Below are 21177 nucleotides of genomic sequence, written 5' to 3'. Positions count from 1 at the left end.
TTCCACTTGGAGTTTGAAAGTAAACCCTTGCTCACATCTAGAGCCCCTCATCACTGGTTGGTTCCATGGGAAATGAAGCATCTTAGTTAAAGCTTAGTAGGAACCCAAAAGCAGAATCTGTTTCATCCTACTGCGTTACAAAATGTATTTACTACACAGCTTTCTTAAATAGCAGTCAGAAAGGAAACCTGCTAACTATCTCATCTGGCTTCCAAAGGTGCTGATCAAGCACATATTCATATTATGCTTAATTACATGATGTTGCAAGAAGTAATGAAATTTTCCTGGGAAGAGTTTGGGATGTGAAGGAGTTCCTGCAAAGGAAAGTATTGTTGAATTTTATTTTCTTTCTTAATAGATGCTATGTGTTTGAAAAAGTGACCTAGAAATACTGAATTTTAAAATATTTCATTAGAAATATTTATTTCTGGAAACCAAGGCTATCTCCTATCAGCTGTGCAGATTTCAGAAAGAGGAAAAAAAGATAAGATTTCAGGATTCTTTTTATAATCAAGTAATCCCCTCTCTTGTCTTTTAACAAATAATACTGTAATGATTTAAACTTTGGTTGGACCCAGTTCAAAGCCTTCTCAGGAAACACTAATGAAAAGCTGTATTTTCAATTAAATGATTTATTTATATTTGTGGAACGTGTCTCTTTCTGAGATGATTTTAATTCTTTGTAGCAGTGTTGACTGTTGTTTTGCTTTGCTTTCCTTTCCTGTCCTTGGCTTTCTCTTCCTCTGCCATTTATTTCCCTTTGTGTAAAATCAGTGGTAATGTCAGGTGCCAAGTAGACCCTGCCAGAGGCCGACAACCTTGATTCTGCCAGAGCAGCAGCAACACACATTCTCTGGCCTATCTTGCTGAATTTCCTTTGAGATAAAGCGTATGTATGTGTGAGAAGGTAATGGAGACTGCTGGAAGCGAGCGCTGGCTTCTGTTGGTAACTCTGCAATGTGGGAAACAGAGCAAGATGACCAGACTTCTTCCATGTGATCCACCAAAAAGCCATCACACAGTCACAAGTCAGTCACAACCAACCTGGGCTGCATTTCAGCCAGTCTTTCTTATTCTCTGTTTGTCTTCCCATAGACATTGCTGACATTTTCTGGAAATTTTTGAATCTGTTTCTCTTCTCTGTCTGCATAGTTTTTCTGCTAAATTAAACTTGATCCTTTCACTCCTATCATTCATTTAATCTTTCTGTCCTCTTTTCTGAAATTACAGTACCTTTGCATAATTGCAAATCTTTGCTTTTACTGCTGACAGAATGAAGTTGTATTTCTGACACATGCCTATTTCTAAATCTTAAGACAAAACCCCTGTTCAGGGCTGGATGACACATACAGTTTTCTGGCTGCCACTCAGAGCAGGAACATCTTGTCAGAGATCAGGCTGCCTGCCTGCCTGCTGAAGATGCCGTCCCTAAGCACATTTTACATCCTAGCTGAAACACATGTAACTGCTAAACAAACTTGAATTTGTTTATTTTGTAATATACCAGCAGCTGTTTTCTTGTATGATATCCAGGATTTCTCCAACCAATCTACTTAATTAGTGTAGAATTCTGTTTCCTTGGGTCAGTTTCCCTGCTTTGTTTTCTTTTCAACCTCAGTTCGGGTGAGTTGTAGTCACTGGAACAATTGTATTTTTCTAAAGCTTTAGGCAGAACCAAGCAACTTATATCAGAAATGAAGATGGAAAGGAAATGTTGTGTTCGTTCAGTTAAGAATACAAAAAACATCAAGCAATTGACATAGATTATTACATTTGCGACATACTCAACGTGAGGTTTCTCATGTAGCCCTAGTGTTCTGTTCCTAGATGGCTGCTTTGTACCCAGGGTGTTGTGATCAACTGAGAAGGGGTAGCTGCCTCAACCAATTAGGTTTATCCTCCGTTATCTTGCTGAAGAGAGCAAATCTTAGTGAGTTTTGTTTGTTTGTTTGTTTATCCTCATGCAAAGACACATTCTGTTTTCGGATGAGAGCATCTTAGGCTCTTACTGGGGAGCCAGGCTCACCCAGACATTCTTCACATCCCAGAATCAGGCCCTTGTCAGTGAGCCAGAAATGTCTGGAGGATCTGATGCAACTGTGCAGCATAAAGGTGAAAGTCATATACAGACTGTTGGAAGACAATCCTGTGGCTTCAATGAAGCTGAGTTCCAACCATATGTATTTGTTGACTACAACTGGAGTTTTTAGCCAAATGTTTTTCATCACTCTTTCGAAGTGCACAAGATGCTGGATTTAGAAGGCCAAAGGAGGGACACTCACAGGTGTAGATGGGGAGCTGTTTTCCACAAACCAGGCGAAAAGTTACAGTATGGTGGTTTTTTTGGGTAGTAAACCATGTAACTGCATTTACGTGACCAAAATTTACATGCAGATTGTAATATTTGGCTTGAAACAGCCATCTTGCATTTTCACTAACATCACGTTCCTGTCTCCGTCAGAAACTTAGTGTGTTCTATTTGGCCTCCATTCCCAACAGAGTAAAACAAAAACTCTGGGACAGGAGTTGTCTCCATCAGTGTTCTAAATTGCTTTGGTCAGTGACCAGTGTGTTTATTTTAACTCTGTAGTTCCACACTTGAATTTTTAAAAAGAAATAAAGAAAAAAAAATCCCACTATGCTGGTAGTTTAGTAAACAACTCAAATGAGAATGCTTGTTTCCTCTTGTATTCTTTCCTCTCTCTGCTACTGAAGATGTATTCCCTTTTTCCTAGCACCAGGCATTGAGAGAATGACCGTAAGTGACAATCAGGTAATCTAAAGACATTCTCTTTCATGCTACATTTTGTTTCTTACTTTAAAGTTAATTATAATTATAATATATTGGGTATTATCATATTTTGCCATGATATATAATACCTACTGATACAGTTGAACTGTATCAATTGATCCTGATATAGTTGAACTCTACCATTCCTTAAATTAACAGTTTTTTTAAAGAGAAAAGTCCTGAAAGTCCTGAATATCACCGACAGCAGTTTCATAGCACCACATGGATCCCCAACCCAAGCAGAAGTAATTATCCCCTATAATGAAGATTGATGGAGAGAAACTAACCACAACAATTGCTTGTTGTTTGTGTTATAAAGATTTATGCTCTAGTTTACACATAGGACATGCTCATTAAAAGTTTGTAAAGCAGTTCATAAATAATTAAACACTGTGGCTTATCTGAGTCCAGCAATTCAGTGCCTTGCATATAACTTATATTTAATGTCTTTCAACTCTTTGAGAAGTTGCTAGAACAGAATCATACAAATTATGTGATGTATCAATTTCATAAATCATGTCTACAACTTTTTAAATGATTTTTTAATAAGATTCTTTTTTGTTGTTGTTAAATAGGGTGCAACTATAATACAAGATTTCACTATGTAGCTAGTGCTAAAATTAACAAAAAATATAATCCAGTTACATAGTTTTGGGGTATGAGTGATGCACATGCTACTGTGTATGTCAGTGTGTATATATGGGTTAAGTTCAAGATTTCTTGTATTTTCTTGCCACATTCAATCACATCTACTCTGACAGTATTCTAAAAGCTATTACTGTATTATATCTTTGGTGTAATATAAAGTAGTCTTTTTCAGATTGTGTTTGGAATCAGCATGGTTAGTTGGAATTTATAAAACATAGCAACAATATAAATACAAAGTAAGTGAAATTATGACAAAGTAGAGGATAATATAAGCATATATGATGAACACAGAGTAAAATAATTGCAAGAGGTCTTAATTAAGATGAGAACATGCAGTGTTAATGAGAAATAAAGGCTGATCAGTACATTAGTTGTCACAGCTTGATTTAAGCACTTTCAGAGCCATTGAGCTGAAAACGTTTTTAGAGCATAATACAATGGAGAGGTCATTGTATCAGACTGAACATTTTGCAGAACAGCACTATTAAGAGATCTGTGATAACAGGATGGCAGACTGGATTAATGTAGTAGACTCACACCCAAATCTCTCCTAGGCCAGCAACAAAAATGAATGTGGACTGTAGGTCATATAACAATGTCTGCCACTCTCCCATGAACAATCTTTTGTAACTGAAAGTCAGAAAAAAAAACCAGGAATGTGATAGGAGAGAGTTTCTCAAGTCGTATTAAAAACATTAGGAGAGGATTTAGTTTAATTAGTGTTTTCCTTTCTTAAGTGGCATTTCTCTTCCTGTTTATGATATATTTTACATTGGATTCTGTTTTGCTGTCTTCTTGTAAGGTGAATTTGCTAAGAACATGTCTGTGTTTGAAAAGTTTATTTTACTGTCTGCCAACACTGCTGAAGAGAACATGCACCCACTTTTGTGCTATGCTTTAGAGGCTACCTTGAGTAGCAGTATGTTAAATTACAATGCTGCTTTTATTAACAGGTAACATGAAAAACCTGGAACCTTTCAACATGGAGCATTTTAGTGTCATGCCGATAAAATGAGCATTTTTTTGGTGTGCAGACTTCTCTTTCATGAACATCTAGTCTTTCCTTTGATTTGGGAACTATGGTTTTTCACTTGACCATAAACACATCAGTTCTAGAAGCTGGGACACACAGATAATTGCAAAAATCGAGAGGAGCAGCTGGGAACAACTCCTTTTGCTCGATGTATTGAGTACTATCCAAGGGCGGATGAGGAGTGAGATGAGAGTCTGTGAGTGAGAATTAAGGGGCAGGATAGCAGGGGTGATACTGTTGTGGGTGTCTATTACAGGCCACCAGATCAGGATGAGGAAGTTGATATGGCCTTCTACAGACAGCTGAGAGCAGCCTCACAATTACAGTCCCTCATTTTCTTGGGGAATTTTAACTTTCCTGATGTTTGCTGGAAGGACTACTCAGCCAGCCAGCCAGAGTCCAGGAGGTTCCTCCAGTGCATTGATGATAACTTCCTGATGCAAATGGTGGATGAGCTGACTAGGAGTGGTGCACTGCTGGATCTCATCCTCGCTAACAAGGAGGGTCTGGTTGAAGCGGTAAAGGTTGAGGGCTGCCTTGGTTGCAGCGACCGTGAAATGCTGGAGTTCAGGATCTCATGTGGCAGAAACAGAATAGCAAGCAGAATCACAGCCCTGCACTTCAGTAGGGCCAACTTCGGCCTTTTCAAGCGATTGCTAGGGAGAATCCTGTGGGAAAGGGTACTTGAAGGTAAAGGCCCAAGATGGTTGGTTAGCATTCAGGGACTGCTTCTACCAAGCTCAAAATCAGAGCATCCCCACACATAGGAAGTCAAGGAAGGGAGCCAGGAGACCTGTGTGGTTAAGCAGGGAACTGCTGGGTAAGCTCAAGTGGAAGAGGAGAGTTTATAGATCATGGAAGGAGAGGCTGACCACTTGGGAAGAATATAAGACTGTTGTCAGAGGATGTAGGGAGGCAACTAGGAAAGCTGAGGCCTCCTTAGAATTAAACCTTGCAAAAGGGATCAAGCACAACAGAAAGAACTTCTTCAAATATGTGACAGATAAAACTAAAACTAGAGGCAATGTAGGCCCACTGATGAATTAGGTGGGTGCCCTGGTGACAGAAGATACAGAGAAGACAAAGTTACTGAATGCCTTCTTTCTCTCTGTTTACTCTGCCGGAGGCTGTCCTGAGGAGCCCTGTACCCCTGAGGCCCCAGAGGAAGTCAGGACAATGGAGGAGTCTGCCTTGGTTGATGAGGACTGGGTTATGGAGCAGTTAAGTAATCTGGACATCCATAAATCCATGGGTCCTGATGGGATGCACCCACAGATGCTGAGGGAGCTGGCTGAGGTCATTGCTAGACCACTGTCCATCATCTTTGCCAAGTCTTGGGAAACGGGAGAGGTGCCCGAGGACTGAAGGAAAGCAAATGTCACTCCAGTCTTCAGAAAGGGCTAGAAGGAAGACCCGGGTAACTATAGACCGGTCAGCCTCACCTGCATCCCTGGGAAACTGATGGAACAACTTATCCTTGGTGCCATCTCAAGGCATATCAAGGATAAGAGGGTCATTAGGGGCAGTCAACATGGCTTCACTAAGGGGAAGTCGTGCTTGACCAACCTCATAGCCTTTTATGAAGACATAACCAGGTGGATGGATGATGGCAGAGCAATGAATGTGGTCTATCTTGAATTTAGTAAAGCATTTGACACAGTCTCCCACAGCATCCTCACAGCTAAACTGAGGAAGTGTGGTCTGGACGATCGGGTAGTGAGGTGCACTGCAAACTGGCTGTGAAGGAAAGAAGCCAGAGAGTCGTGGTCAATGGGGCGAAGTCCAGTTGGAGGCCTGTATCTAGTGGAGTGCCTCAAGGGTCAGTACTGGGGCCGGTATTATTCAATATATTCATCAATGACTACCATGAGGGAATAGAGTGCACTGTCAACAAGTTTGCTGATGACACCAAGCTGGGAGGAGCGGCTGATACGCCAGAAGGCTGTGCTACTATCCAGCAAGACCTGGACAGGCTGGAGAGTTGGGCAGGGAAAAATTTAATGAAATGTAACAAGGGCAAGTGTAGAGTCTTACATCTGGGCAGGAACAACCCCAGGTTCCAGTATAAGTTGGGGAACAACCTGTTGGAGAGCAGTGTAGGGGGAAGGGACCTGGGGGTCCTGGTGGACAGCAGGATGACCATGAGCCAGCACTGCGCCCTTGTGGCCAGGAAGGCCAAGGGCATCCTGGGGTGTATCAGAAGGGGGGTGGTTAGTAGGTGGAGAGAGGTTCTCCTTCCCCTCTATTCTGCCCTAGTGAGACCGCATCTGGAATATTGTGTCCAGTTCTGGGCCCCTCAGTTCAAGAAGGACAGGGAACTGCTGGAGAGGGTCAAGTGCAGGGCAACTAAGATGATAAGGGAGTGGAGCATCTCCCTTATGAGGAAAGGCTGAGGGAGCTGGGTCTCTTTAGCTTGGAGGAGACTGAGGGGAGACCTCATGGTGGCTACAGCTTCCTCACAAGGGGAGGAGGAGGGGCAGGCACTGTTCTCTTCTCTCTGGTGACCAGTGACAGAACCGAGGGAGTGGCAGGAAGATGTGCCAGGGGAGGTTTAGGTTGGACATTAGGAAAAGGTTCTTCCCCCAGAGGGTGGTGGAGCACTGGAACAGGCTCCCCAGGGAGGTGTCACGGCCCCAAGCCTGACAGTGTTCGAGAAGAGACTGGACAAGGCCCTCAGACACATGGTGTGAATTTTGGGGCTGTCATATGCAAGAACAGGAGTCAGACTCATCCTTGTGGGTCCCTTCCAACTCAGGACGTTCTATGATTCTATGATATGTAGTTCTGCAGATACTTTCTGGTTAAGGCTCAAGTGGAAGATCCATTGCTTGCTATTTTGCCCAGGTCATGCAACATACAGAAGTAAAACTGCTGTGGTCATAATTCTGTACTGTCTTGGGAAAGGCCAAGAATAATTTCATAGGTGTTTCCCCTCTCTTCCCTGGTTCTGCATTACGTTGGTCAGCTCTAGGAAGGAGCAACACATGAAGCACAGGGCACTCCTCTTGGTGCTGAGGCCCCTGTGGTGAGTTGGGACTTATGATGACTAAGAGAAAAACTTTGAGCTCAATTTTTCCGTGATCGTGTTTTTTTCCTGAATGACTGTTTTTTCACCCATCTCTACAAACCAAGCTGTTTGGCCTGGATTATGCCAGTTACCCCCAGAGGGAAGGCAGCGCTTTTCCTGGAGCTGTGCACTGCCCGTCACTGGGCAGCGGAGCCTCCTGGCTGCCTTCACATGGCAGCAGTGCCAGGGGGTCTGAAAGCTCCCTGCCCACCTCCCCTTTAGGTCACCCTTTGGCCTGGGGCTGAGGGAGGATTAAAACCAAGGCAGGCACAGCGATGCTTAAGAAACATCCCACTTGAAAATCCAGGGAATTTTTTCCATGCTGTTCTTCACACTCTTAGCTCGTTATTTAAAATGCATGTGCACTTTAGGTGGCCACTAAACATTACCTAATATAAGGCAAAACTGTTTCTCAGGAGGTGATAGTGAAGGGAGATAACTCAGACATTTTACTTCTATGATAGCAGAGTGATGTGCAGTCAGCAGACCAGTTATTTTATTAGCAGCAGTGCACTGCATCCAGCTCCAGTATAGGCAGATATGTGAGAGATGATTTATGTACTTCTAGTTAATTTTAGAGTTTGCACCACATCCTGCTAAAGAGAATACTGAACAAAGTCATTTTAGGAGTATTTGTCTCTCCCATTTATATGCATTTGTATAGCAACTGAGCTAGTATTAGGAAGCTATTTAGCATATTTTTGCATTTATTAGTGTGATTTATATGCTGTATCATAAAAGGTTCAATATTGTCAGAAGAGTTAGCTTGCAAATAAGTAAATCTGATGTATCAACAATGATTCATAAATAACTCGTGTATTGATACAGATGACATCCAGCAAAATTCTGCATTGGCTGAAAAGTTAAAATTTGGAATGATGAATGCTATTTGCAAATTAACACAAATGTGGTTTACATGACATTTTTAAACAAGCCAAAATACTGATTTGCTACATTTTTATTTAAATAGTTTTTTCAGGCCCCAAAAAAATTTTCTTTAGGATTTGGTTGTAATTTAATTTTTAGGGATTTTGAAAAATGCTGAAATACACATGAGAGGTTTTGTTGTGGATGAGTTTCTGCTCTTGATTGAAAAGTAATGGTCTTTCATTTCACCAGAAAAACCTAAATTTTCTGAAATAATGGTTTTCAGGCTTAGGATATTTCTGTGCTGTTCTCCAGCTAAATAACTCCAACTACCCAATGAATACAATAACTGAAATTATCACTGTAGTAACTGAAATATTGTGGTTTTACATACAAATACTAGCATAAAATTCTTTTTTCTCTTTCACTTCCGTTTCAGAATGTAATAATTCTGATCTTTGATTTTTCCTGATATTTTAGCAGTGCACCATTTCTGTCTTCCCAAGTGATTTTAACAATGACAGATATTCAGTATCTGTAAGTAAACACTGAAAATCGCTTGCTTCATTACACTTCTGGGCCATTAAATATCTTCTTTCATCTATCTAATTCCTCTCTTCTCATTGCCTCAGCAGTGTGACTCAATCAGGCATGTGTTATCTTTCCCAGATCCTTTTCTGAACATAGCATAGTGTGCAGGAATGCAGTTTGTCAAACACATTGTGTCTGAAATCCTTTGTTGGGAGAAGTGTAGAGAAAGAGATTATAAAATGCCTCAAAACCTTCATTAAGGCTGTTCCCAGGTTTCTTACATCTGTTCAGCCAAACAAAAGATTCATACCTCACTTCGATGTATAGGATGGTGTAGTATAATATAGGATGTATTATATCTTCCAATCACATCTGCAGTTTACAGAGTAACTTATTTTCTGCTTTGGCAAGTTCTTTAACTCATCAAGGCTGACACAGAGGGGAATTTAGAAGAGAGAAATATAGCTGTTGTCCATAATGTTGATTTTCATGACCGGTGAGATTTAAGATCCTGATATTTTTTTGTAGGAGAGATGAACAAAAATACCCACGTGCAGTGGTGATGGGTGTTTTTCATTGCTCTGCTAATATAAACCTTTCTGAGGTAAAGTTGAACAGTGCAAATAACTTCTGAAGCTGGTAGCTTCTGTCATCCTGAGGGAATCTCTGACTGACTTCTGTAGCATTTCATCCTCGGAATTTTGTACACAAACTGTCTTACATGCTAATAATTTCATTTGAGTTACATTAAAAACTGTGCTGCATGCAGACAAATTTTGCATAAATTCATCATGAAGCTGTCACACTTGGTTTCAAATATTTGGTAGTGTGAGACCAGCCTCAGCCTAAAGGCTGTGTGTGTAGATGCCAGAGGTGGCAGGTAGGTTCATGTAGCTTCTTTGAGAATAAAAAGGGAGGGCAGTGATCATTTTCACCTCTGGAGGTAAAAACTTTGCAACAGCTCTGAGAAGACGTTTAATTACAGTACATTGTCACTGTAGGTGTGACTTGAACATTTTACACTGGAGTTATTTTGAGAAATTAGGCTAGAATATGTAGAATATGTGGCTGCTGAGTCCACACTGACATTGCATGCACCAGTGCTTTGGGAAATACATGCTGTGTTCACACTAGTAAACTAAGTTATGCTGTGAATTCTCTGTCAGTGTACCCCGAGATATTTTTTTTTCTCCTTTCCAGGTCAGATATCCAAGGGGAAGTCTGGGAAGGCTTTGTAATGCAAATCTAGCTTGCCTTTGCTCACAGAAGGAATGCTAGATACTGACCCATAAGGACTGAGTTCAAGATTTCTGTGAATATGTGGGATTTGAATTAACTGGGTAATGAAAGCCTCTAAGAGCATAAGGCGCGTTCAGTATCTAAATCTCTTACATGGTTTAGAAAGCTAAAATTTGCCCTGTGATGATTAAGAGAAGGCTGGTTGATGCTACTCCTTGGCATAAACGTTAACAGGAATCCACCCATGGCACTAGGATTTTTGTTGAACAGCTGGTATGTCTTGTTTAATAGAGTCCAAGAGAAAAGTGGTACTGGGCTTGTTGGAGATTGGCTGCGCTTATGGCGGGTGACGCAGATAATAGAGATGTGTAACGCATAGCAAAGAAACAGATCCCAGCAAAAATGCTCAGATACAGTCTTTGGTAGTTTTTTTCTGTTTGAGAGTATAAAGCACATTAACAGGCAAATAAAAATGCACCAGACAGTGACAACCATTGAATTTATATGTTGAAAAAAATAAGAGTGAGTTCAGTTATTCAACTCTGATAATCACCTGTGGGACAGACAGCTTTCTGGAGCATCCTTTGAATCCATTATATTTTCTGGAGAGATTAGAATATGAATATGGAATAGGGAAATCACAAGTCCTGGGTTTCTACATGCAGCAGAGACACCCTGTATTCCACAACAGTGCTTGTATTCACCCCAGAAGAGATTTGTCTTTTCTTACACTGATTTGTTGATTGTATACCTCTTTTTCAGCTGCATTCTTTTGCCTTGTGGAACGCAGTCCAGATGCAAAATTAAAATTACAATTAAAATTATCAGAGGACTGGACGTGTATAATTATTTTGTAATTTTATTTCAGTATTAATATTTTCCATTTTTCTTTCTTTTTTTTTACAGAGGGTATGAACTGTATGAACAAAGATCATGGGTGTGCACACATCTGCCGGGAGACGCCCAAAGGTGGGGTTGCCTGTGAGTGTAGGCCTGGCTTTGAACTTGCCAAAAACCAGAAGGACTGCAAATGTAGGTAGATGAAGATTAAATTTCAAATGCCCCCAAATGTCTTATTTTCTTCATTGTTGTTATTTTCCAGAAGCCAAGAAATCAACTTTGTTTTGGCCAAAGGTGATTTGTAATTTTAGTAATGTGTTTTTTTTCTGTAGAAGGTTTACTTGGGGATGGTTAAGAGGGATTGAATAACACAATGTTGGCAGTGACTCTGTTAGCAAAATGGCATCTATCAACTTTTCTACCTGCCTATGAATGCAGAAGAGTGAGGGATCAGTTTAATCCAGGCTTTCCTTGTAAAGCAAAACACATAAATTATAGAGGATTCTGGGTTACAAGGTTTTTGAACATCCACAATGATAGATGCATTGATAAATCTGCTAAAAGGTTTAATGATAAGTCCGCTAGAGAGATCAAATTAAGAGTGTTAATTCCTCTCTTTTAAATGATATGTTTGCTCTAGTCCTGATTCCACTGCACATAAGCTACTTTTCTTGGTATTATGGTATCATATATATGTTCTTCAAAGAAAAACCCTAAGTGATGTGTTCTCAAAGCTGGGATTCTGAAGACACAGATACTCATTATCCCACTAAATTGGAAGTTCTTCTGTATAAGTTAAAATAATTGACCCTCTGTAACTTAGAATTGTCATGTGAAAGCTTTCAAATTGCATGGGAGTATTTCTGATGGCTTCTGTGAGTGTTAGATCTGACTCAAATAGCTTGCTTTCATACTTGGCAGCTTTGCAAGAGACAAAAAAAGAGGAAGTGCTATAAAACAATATAAAATATGTTTTGTGCTTTCACAGGGCCAGTACTTTTGTGATAGCCTTTCTTCCACTTTGACTTTTTTCTTCCTGAGATCTCCACTGTGTAAACACACTTAGATGATATTAGATCCCAAATACAAAGTCAAAAGAATAACCTTCAAATATCATCAAGAAATGCCACAGGATATTGTACAGCCTGATTGCTCCTTGGCATTAAGCGGCTCCACAGAGCCAAAGGCAAAAGCACCGAGAAAAGTTGTCTTTATGGCCATTTTCATTCTCAGTGTTTATTAGAAGTGAACATTGCGTATTGTTAATTGCAGTGCAACATCAGCTACTTTGGTAAAGTGGGAGAGGATGTTTATTTATGTTGTTTATTATTTGTTTCTACAAATCTGTACATTCTTTAGGAATTACATTCTCCTTTTTCATAGTGAGATGGTGACAGGAGAATTAGGGCCTTTTCTAGAACAGTATTTCTAAATGCCTCAAGGTTTAATGGAGTGAAAAACTTGAATTTATTCTGTGCCTTGTGGTGTTCAAATTGTGGTTGGAAGTACAATGAACTTCTGCTGACAGACCTCTAAGTAGGGCTGCTGACTTTTTCAAGGCCACAGAGCTTGCTGCAAAGTACACTGACCCCTAAACCCACAGCGCATTCTGCAAATGTGTTCCAGAGTCTCCTTTAAAATAACTGTATTTCCAGGCCTTCCAAACACAAAGAAGTATAAAGCTGTAGCCAGATAGTCTGGGACAAAATTTGTGAGATTACAGGAGGCTATTTATAAAGGACTAGTTCTGAAACCAAATCTTGACTTTTGAAAAAACCTTTTCACAGCCGACCGTTTCAGTGGAATTGGCTTAAATCTTGAGCTGCAGCTTTGCAAGTACAGAGTAGAGCTATGTTGAAGAGCTGAAAAAGAGACACGTGCCCCTTGTCAGCCTGGACTGGGTCTGTAGCCCTGTATACCAGGGACTGGTAGGGTCTGATATACTCCTGGAATACCCCTGGATCCCTCTCAATTATTCTGATTTATCGTGGCCCCTCCAGGAGACTGTGCCTTTCAGAGTCAGTCAGAGCTTGCTTCTGTGTTTTTTATGGGAGCAAGTGGCAGAAAACTGGTACCTTACTGGGTGAATTTTTGTCAGCCAGTTTGCAGTTGAGTCAGAATACTGGAGTGGTTTTCAGACGTGTTTGCCTAAGTCCACTAGCAGTGGGATCTTTGTTCCTCAAAGGGAAAAAAATAAGTTAAAACAAGTTAGAAAACAGAAAAAAAAAAAATGGAGGGATGCTCCTGCCTTTTATACCTGCATTACAAGATTGTCCTTACATCTTAATCAGATTATTACATATCAGCTGATCATATCATCGCATGCTCATGAGGAAGTCACTATTGGTGTCTTGCTTCATTTAGTGTACATGACAGCCAGTGCTCATTAAACAGGCGTTTGTTCAATAGCTTCCTCTTCATAATTCAGGGTCATACCTCGCCTGCTGCACAGTATTTAAACCCTATCATGAACATGAAATTTTTAATTTCCTCATGGATGTTCCCATGATATTCATTACTGTAATACTGAAGTGCTTTGTAGGCATTGGTAACATGTTTTCAGAACATTCTTGTCAAGTTAAATAGTACTGGTTTGCCTATCTTACAAATGGGTAGTGAATACAAAGATGTTAATATCAAAGTCATTTAATAGTGATAGGTGATTAACAGGAGACACCCAGAACCCAGCTCAGCATTTATAGTACTTTAGTATGATCAAAGCCAAGCTCCCAATGGCTCCAGCCATGGTTGCAAATGCTGTGGTGAAATGAATATGGTATTAGTAACCTGTAATAGATGTGATTCAGGTGACTTGCTAAGCCCTAAGTAGGAGGTCCCTGGCAGGAGCAGAAATAGATTAGAGTTTTTTTAGGTCTCAATTCACGGTCTGAACAAGACCATCCTTTCTTGATGATCCCTTTCTGATTTACTGCTCATTCTTCAGCAAATGAGGCAAGATTCTCTAGCTGTTTCCACAGACCTGACTTTGCCCAGCTCCACTGTGCACTGCATAAGACAGGAGTGTTTTCTTCATTTGCCATTAAGGGTGATTATCATGATACAGTAAGTCTATGTACCAGAAGTGTGGTATTTTGTAACTTCTGAGTGCTTAATATTGCCAACTTAATGGTTTCTTAGTGTAAATTTTAAACATGCACTTTATTAAAAAAAAAAAAAGAGTCTTGTTCACCATGCTAGGAAAACGCAGAAGCACTCAGGCTGGAAAGGACCTCAAAAGATCACCTAGAAATACACCAAGCAGAATCACACAGATCCACACATAACCCACACATAATTCCTCGAAAGAGCTGCATCCTTTAGATCCAAGCTGCAGTGAACTATCATCTTCTGTGTACACAAGCCACTAGAAAAGGAATATGCTTTGTCAGTGATTTTCATAGATACTGTCTGGCAGCAGAAAGAAGAGAATTAGGAATAGTGGATTTGGTTCCGTATTACAGTAGAAAATCAGAGGCAAAGACCTTTCTTTATCTGTATCCATGACAGATTTTAAGATTCTACTCTTGAGCATGATTGCATTGGAAATTTTTGACAAACTGAAGATTTCCTTCCCAAACCTGAACAATCCAAGACATTTTTTGTTAATCTCATTATTACCTGGAGCAGTTTAGCTGGAACTTGAATAAGTAAGAGAAAACCTAAAGCAGATACACATACCTGCAAGTTACAACCTAGAAGAAATAATTCTGGCAGTTATAAACAAGTGAAAGCTGAGTCTTTTAATGAAAAATACTGGCTAAACTGAACTATGTCTGTTTCTATGTCCCCCCTCCGATAATAATGATTTAAGTGAGGAGGAAGGCTAATGCTAAGTAATTCTAAAAACCCCATCTAGTATATTAACAATAGAATGCTGTCCCACCTAAGCGAAGTGTCAGCTTTTCAGCTCCTGCTGACAGTGTTCTCATACAACTATTTGCTGTCTGTACAAAAATCTCCAGAATTTTGAAACTGTAAGGCCATACTAGAATAAATAATGCAACGTTGCATGCACAACTTCATCACACAGAAAGAGGTGCCCATATATTTGTATAAATTATATATCTAATTGTCAATTTACTTTAAAAAACAGTGCAATTTTTAATTTATCTGGAATTACAGCATGCTGGTTCAAACTGCTGCAGAAAGCCATACTACAAAAACAAAAGGTCTGGCTTGTTGCAAATTCTGTGGCATCTAAGGCATTGTGCATTTTTCAGTCCACATACAGACAAGATCGGGACATTGTTGTCTTAGGGGATTTTTGGGTTAGTGGGTGCTAAATGCTAGATTTAATATTTGGCCGTATGTTTTCAAATACTTGTTATGGGCAAGTCAGATGGAAGAGATCAGAAAAAGGATTATGTGAAACTTCAGAGAAGCACTGAAAACAGGATTTAGCCTGTAGAGTGAGGCTGAATTTTGGTGTTTTCTGTCTTCTGAGGGTTTAGCATAGAAAATCAGTATAATCATTTAGAAGAATAAGTGCATTAAAATCTCTTTTTGTCTTTAAGATGTCATTCCTCTTCCAGACAGTTGTTTTTTGTCTTTCATCATCAAAATGTCATTTCAAGACTAGTCCATATATTTCCATGGATAGAAGCAGTGGTCCACTTGCAAAGCTGTGTCTGAGGGATGCTTAGCTCAGCCCAGCCCAGCCCAGCCCAGCCCAACTGAATAATGGCTGCTGCTCACAGTGTGGGCAGGTGGGCACTTAGGGAGATAGTGTCAGCCTGCAGGCCCTAAAGGGTGGCTGGCCAGTTCAAGAGCCTGAGCATTATAGCCCATGAAAATAATTACTCTTGTTTGAAGGCTGTTTGAAGCACCAGCATCAGGGTTGAAGCTCAGGATGCCCCATAGCTCTTCATTCACAAGAGAAACAATGTTGGGACAACAGGCAGGTAACTTGACCACCAGCATTAGACACCTCGCTTAGATGGTGTGCATCTTTGTAGGGCTGATCTGTGGTCTCTGCTCGTGTTTGTAGCCAACATGAGCAAAGGCGTCTCTAGGAGATGCTGGGTTTTGCCAGTTTTACAGGGTATTTCTTCCACTAAGGGAAAAAGCCCAGTATTTTGACTGCGCTTAAGACAAATGCATACACAAATGCTGAAGCAGTGTCAAAAGCAGTAGTGTTATTCTGGTTTTAAATCTGGTATGTGAGGTTAAGTATATCTGAGTTCTAACAAATATGTGTATATTCTTAGGTTAAAAAAAAAAGAAAAATTACTTACTCTTTTCCATCTCTTTTCCATCCCTTTTATTGTAATATGATTTATATTTGAAGCTGAACTCTGTCTGTCAGAAGTTACCATTTGGCTTTTGTTTGCCATTTTAATGTCACAGACTCTGAACGAACACACAATCTTTTGCAAAGCCTTGGAGTCCAGAGCTATCAGAACTAATTTTTAAAAGAACGCTGAGATTTCTCATTAAGCTTGCTTTAATGCTTTCTGGCAAAAATGGAGTAGATCTGGATGTCCCTTTGCTTTTAAATAAGCTTGGTTTTCTTCTTCTAAGCAAAAGGAACTTCTCACTGTGTCACTGCTACAGAATTAAGGTTGGAAGGAAACTGAAATGACATATTTTACAACTGGATTTTGTACCAATTTCACCTGCAGACCTGTCAAGCTCCAGAGTTTTTCTCAAGTTCTTAAAATAAATAAATAAATTGTAGTCTAGACAGAAATTCAAATACTTCAAAAACATGATTTATTAATATTTGTAACAGACAGGAAAAGGAACTGACCTACATCTGTGTTCATTGACTTGGTAGAACAGGAACCAGTAATGTTAGCATACAGGGAAACTATAAAAGAAGTGTGTGATTCTGTAGGATTTACTATAAACCCGTCAGTCTAATGAAGTTTTTCATAGACAAATATAGCAAAGAAAAGTCCCTCATATTACGCGGATCAGAGGAACCATGTTAGGATATTTTCATCTCTGCCAGCAGAGGCTTTCAGCAAGGAATACCAAAAATAACCACTGCAGTCAAGCTGCTTAAAATATACACTGTGTTGCTGATTGCACTTTAAAATCCTCAATAAAATTACTGTTGGCTAGAAATGTATTTAAACATCTGGCATAAACAACACCTTTAATTTAATTCGTGATGGCACAGCAGTCCAATGGGGCTAGAATCGTGTGATGAGCTTCCACATAGTCCAAGAGGCAAATGGGGTCAAGAAGGAGGAGAGGACAGGTAAAGGGAAATTACCCCATCCCGGATTAGCTCTGCCAGTGCTTGCCCAGCACAGACAGGCAGAGCGTTGAGCAAGTAAATGTTTTTTCAGCATGAATGCATCCAAAAAACGGGAGGTTTAAGTGTAAAATTTTCATTTGTTTGGTTTGCATCAAAAATAAAAGCTAAAATATTATTGCGTATTGAAGGAAATGAAATGTTGTCTCCATTTGATGCAAAGCAGAATGGCTTGCTTCATGTATTTTTTCACAAAAATACATTCATGGGCAAGTTATAAAACTGGAGAAGGAGAAAGAATGCCTGGGAGTGGTTGATGCTTAGGGGGCTTTTTAATGTAATTCCTTGGAAGTTTAGGATTCTTATGGCTTTTGGTATGTGAGTTCAATTCCCTCCTCTGTCTGGTGGGACAGAACCCACAATTCCCATTTTCCAGCCTAGTGCCCAAAGTGTCAACCTTCAATAAGGGAATGTGAATCTGGCTGCTCTCCATGTTTCTCATTGGCATTCTTTCAATGGGATAGAACCATGACATTCCTGGGAGGAGAGGTGGGAATCCAGGCTGGTCCTATTCTCGGGGAGTGTTCTAGGCCAAGAGACTACTCCCTTTCTATCTCTGAACAACACAAGAATTTTGTTCAAAATGTACAATGTGAAGGACCAAGGATGCTTGCACCTGTAGTAGCTCTGGTCTGTACTCACTTGGGAGATGAACAATTCCTGTTGTGATCTTTGCCACACTTCAGGGACCATGGGTGTAAACTTGCAGTTCCCATGCTGGCAGGAGGTTTTAAGGTGAATTCTGTTGAGTATGCTGTGCTGGGTCTCCCTCAGTTCCTTTTCTTAGAATTGTTCCATTTTAAGCAAAATACTATAGTGATCACTGAGAATGGCATGACTGTTCAGCACTGGGACACTCATGCCACAGGTGGGATATTTCAGTTCTAGTTATTGTGACTGAAAATTCTAGTCTACTCCATTTTAAGAAGCTAGCATTAAAGTGGGGTCACTGAGGTCAGTGGGAAATTATATGAGTTTAGCCCTATTGGATTAGATAGAACCCCAGTTCAGATTTTGATACATGATTTAAAATCTTGTTAACCATTATCCTAGTTTTGCTGTGCATTGTAATTTGCTACCCTGGCTCTTTTGTAGACTCTCTTCTCTAGAACCAAAATTCTGCTAAAACCAATGTGAGGAAGTTCCTTCTGATTAGTAGGAGTCAGTATTTAAATTACTGTAGTGACTATTTGAATGTACTGTAACATTTCAAAACACTGAAGTCTTCTGAAATGATGAGTATGATGTAACTGAATGACAGCATAGTGGATTTGCTCTGTATCTGCCAGTATGTGTATACTGATAAAGAATCTAGCCCAAATTACCTGTATGTGAAGACAGTAAATTGAATTCAATCAGATCAGAATTGTACTATTCAGCATCAAGCTATGTGACTGCAAAGGATTAGGGGAACAGGAGCAAATGAGTGGCGTTGTTAATGACGCTCACCATCTTAATATTTAAAAATGGTTTTGTCTTAGTAGTCAAACATTAAATCCATCATATGACAAAGGAAGTTTGATCTATTGATTCATGTAAACTTCAAAACTCTGTCTTGAACAATGTTTGCTTGAATGAATTTTTTCACCAGAGGATGTTTCAATTGCTAAAAGATATTTTCCACTGTATGCTTGGAAGTGAAAGTGACATCTCCAATGTTGCCTTCCTAGATTAGACCAGAGCACTGCAAGGCCATAACAACCATGCATTTTTTGCTTCAGGGAAGGAAAAAAAAAAAAGATTCTGTTTTATTTTTTTAAACAATATTCTACTCTAGGAGGACTAGTACTTGAAATAATGGATTTCAAGACTTACGTAGTTTTGTTCTTGCTGTTTGGTCTTTGCTTCCTCCACTTAGAAAGTGAAGAGGAATGGCAAGATAAACGCTGTCTGTCGACTTGAAAATGTATGTCTACATTGGTAGACTGCTCATTTCTTCATGCCGTATACATCACGGACATGAAGTATGTAGCTTTTAGAAAGAGATGGAATTGGCTAACCACTCTTACTAAAACTATGAATGCAAATAGGCAGGGGGAGAAGTAGCATATACTTCTATTTTTCTTCCTTTTTTTCTTTAATGCATGGATTGAGAGTAGGGTGTGAGACAGGAGCATGGCTAAGATAAGCAGGGGTCAGAAAGAATAAGAAATACAAATACAAATGCTATGTTGCCTTATGTCTTGGTTTGTTACTGCTCTTCTGTATTCTGAAAGGCCCTCCAGACTAATTGGTTTCATTGTCATTTTATTTGTATATACATATATACACATTCATTTGGGGCTTAACTAGTAACCTGTAACTATGGGAATGGAGGCTGCCAGCACACCTGTGATGACACAGATACTGGTCCTGTGTGTGGTTGTCATCAGAAGTATGCCCTGCATTCAGATGGCCGAACCTGCATTGGTAAGTACTTCACTGCAGCATGTTTTATTTCATATTCCTCATAGAATATATCTGTGCACATGTGTGTGTGTGTGTGTGTGTGTGTGCATGTGTGTTCGTATCTCCTAGGCGTGTAGCACCATTGCTGAGAGAAGTGTCTAACAGCAGTTCCTGGCCGTAGTAGCTAAGGTCACGCTATACAGAGAGAGAAGCATTTGTTCTTGTTTTGTCAAAACATTTGTTAATGAAGTATCCCTTTGTTACTCCTTTGTAACTTTATTTTCATAACTCTAATAATTTTTTTAAGTTAAAACATGTAGAACATTCATAATTATGAATGGAAGTTCAGCTCTTCCATTCACTTGCATGAGTCAAGACTTCCTTGCGTAAGCAAGAGGCGGAAAATAATCCTCTTTTCTAAGCTGTTATGGGTAAAATTAATCATCATTATGTGCTTTCTTCCCTGTTGTATGTTTTATGATTCTAAAAATTACAGCACTTGTAATGAATAAGCTTTCACTCAGATTGTCAGTAGGAAAAAGCTGTACAAGAGATGAAGCATCTTTGGAGATGCTGTGCAAACTTTTATGATTATAAAATACAATATTTACCTAACACTATTTCTTTCCACTCTGCCTTTTTTTTTTAAATTAAAAAACCATATTTTTGCATAGTGCAAGTTAAAATTTGGATGTTCTTATTCACAGATCAGAACCTAAAATCCATAATGGTTTTCATTAGCACTGTGGTCATGTTGACTTTTTTTGTTTGGTTAATTTCAAATTCTTACGAATTCCTAGTAATTTCCTGAGTTTGAAAAATCACGGATGCATATTTATAATCTTTCCTCTCCTTTGTCGATACTGCAAGACAGAACACTTGAAACCCATGGAAATCTGTTAGTTATCTTTAGTGATCACTCGATCAGATCCATGGCGTAAAACTCAGTGGCTGCCTGGAGCCTCGCTCGCTTCTGCAGGGTTCGATGGCACAAATGTGTGGTAGTGTTGTGTTGGCAGAGGTAGAGCTGGACAAGGTTCAGCACTGGACGCTGCCTTGCTGTGCACACAGCCTGTGTCTCAGCTTACGGGATCTCTCAGCTTGTGCTTTTGATTAACACAGAGGGCTCCATCGCATGGTCTCTCTGTTTCAATAACCGTCCCTGAAGCCTGTGGCAGTTCCAGATGCAGAGGATTAGCAAGAGCGAGGGCCTTGAGAGCAGGTTTTATTGAGTGGATAATTGATCTTCTATTTCTTAGTGTTCACTAATATCCTCAAACTGATGTTTTATTTTGTCCAGCATGTAAAAATGATTTTAAAAGCTGTGTACACTGCACCTGTTTTTTACTTTTTCCTTTTTCTTTTTTTTTTTTTTCCCATTTTTGTAATGTAATACACACAACTCCATGTTACATTCCTTGGTCTTGTGATGTAAGTCACATATTACTGCCTGTGCTGATTTTCTTCCTTCTAAGTAGTTCTTTCTCTTAGAATACTTTTGATTTTTTTTT

General features: G+C 39.6%; 1 protein-coding gene across 7 annotated transcripts in view; it reads left to right on the top strand.

Moving 5' to 3' along the window:
* Positions 1 to 21177, top strand: part of SCUBE1 (signal peptide, CUB domain and EGF like domain containing 1) — a 248528-nt gene that overhangs the window by 133050 nt on the left and 94301 nt on the right. For all 7 annotated transcript variants that reach the window (XM_071816413.1, XM_071816410.1, XM_071816414.1 and 4 more), the window contains 2 exons: positions 11083 to 11208; positions 19571 to 19687. In XM_071816413.1, coding sequence (XP_071672514.1) covers positions 11083 to 11208; positions 19571 to 19687 — 243 coding nt within the window. The remainder of the gene's footprint in view (positions 1 to 11082; positions 11209 to 19570; positions 19688 to 21177) is intronic.

This window comes from Patagioenas fasciata, chromosome 1, assembly GCF_037038585.1.
Source record: "Patagioenas fasciata isolate bPatFas1 chromosome 1, bPatFas1.hap1, whole genome shotgun sequence".
In the NCBI taxonomy this organism is placed as follows: Eukaryota; Metazoa; Chordata; class Aves; order Columbiformes; family Columbidae; genus Patagioenas; species Patagioenas fasciata.
Note: the sequence above shows the minus strand (reverse complement) of the source record. Positions and strands in the feature narration are given on the sequence as shown.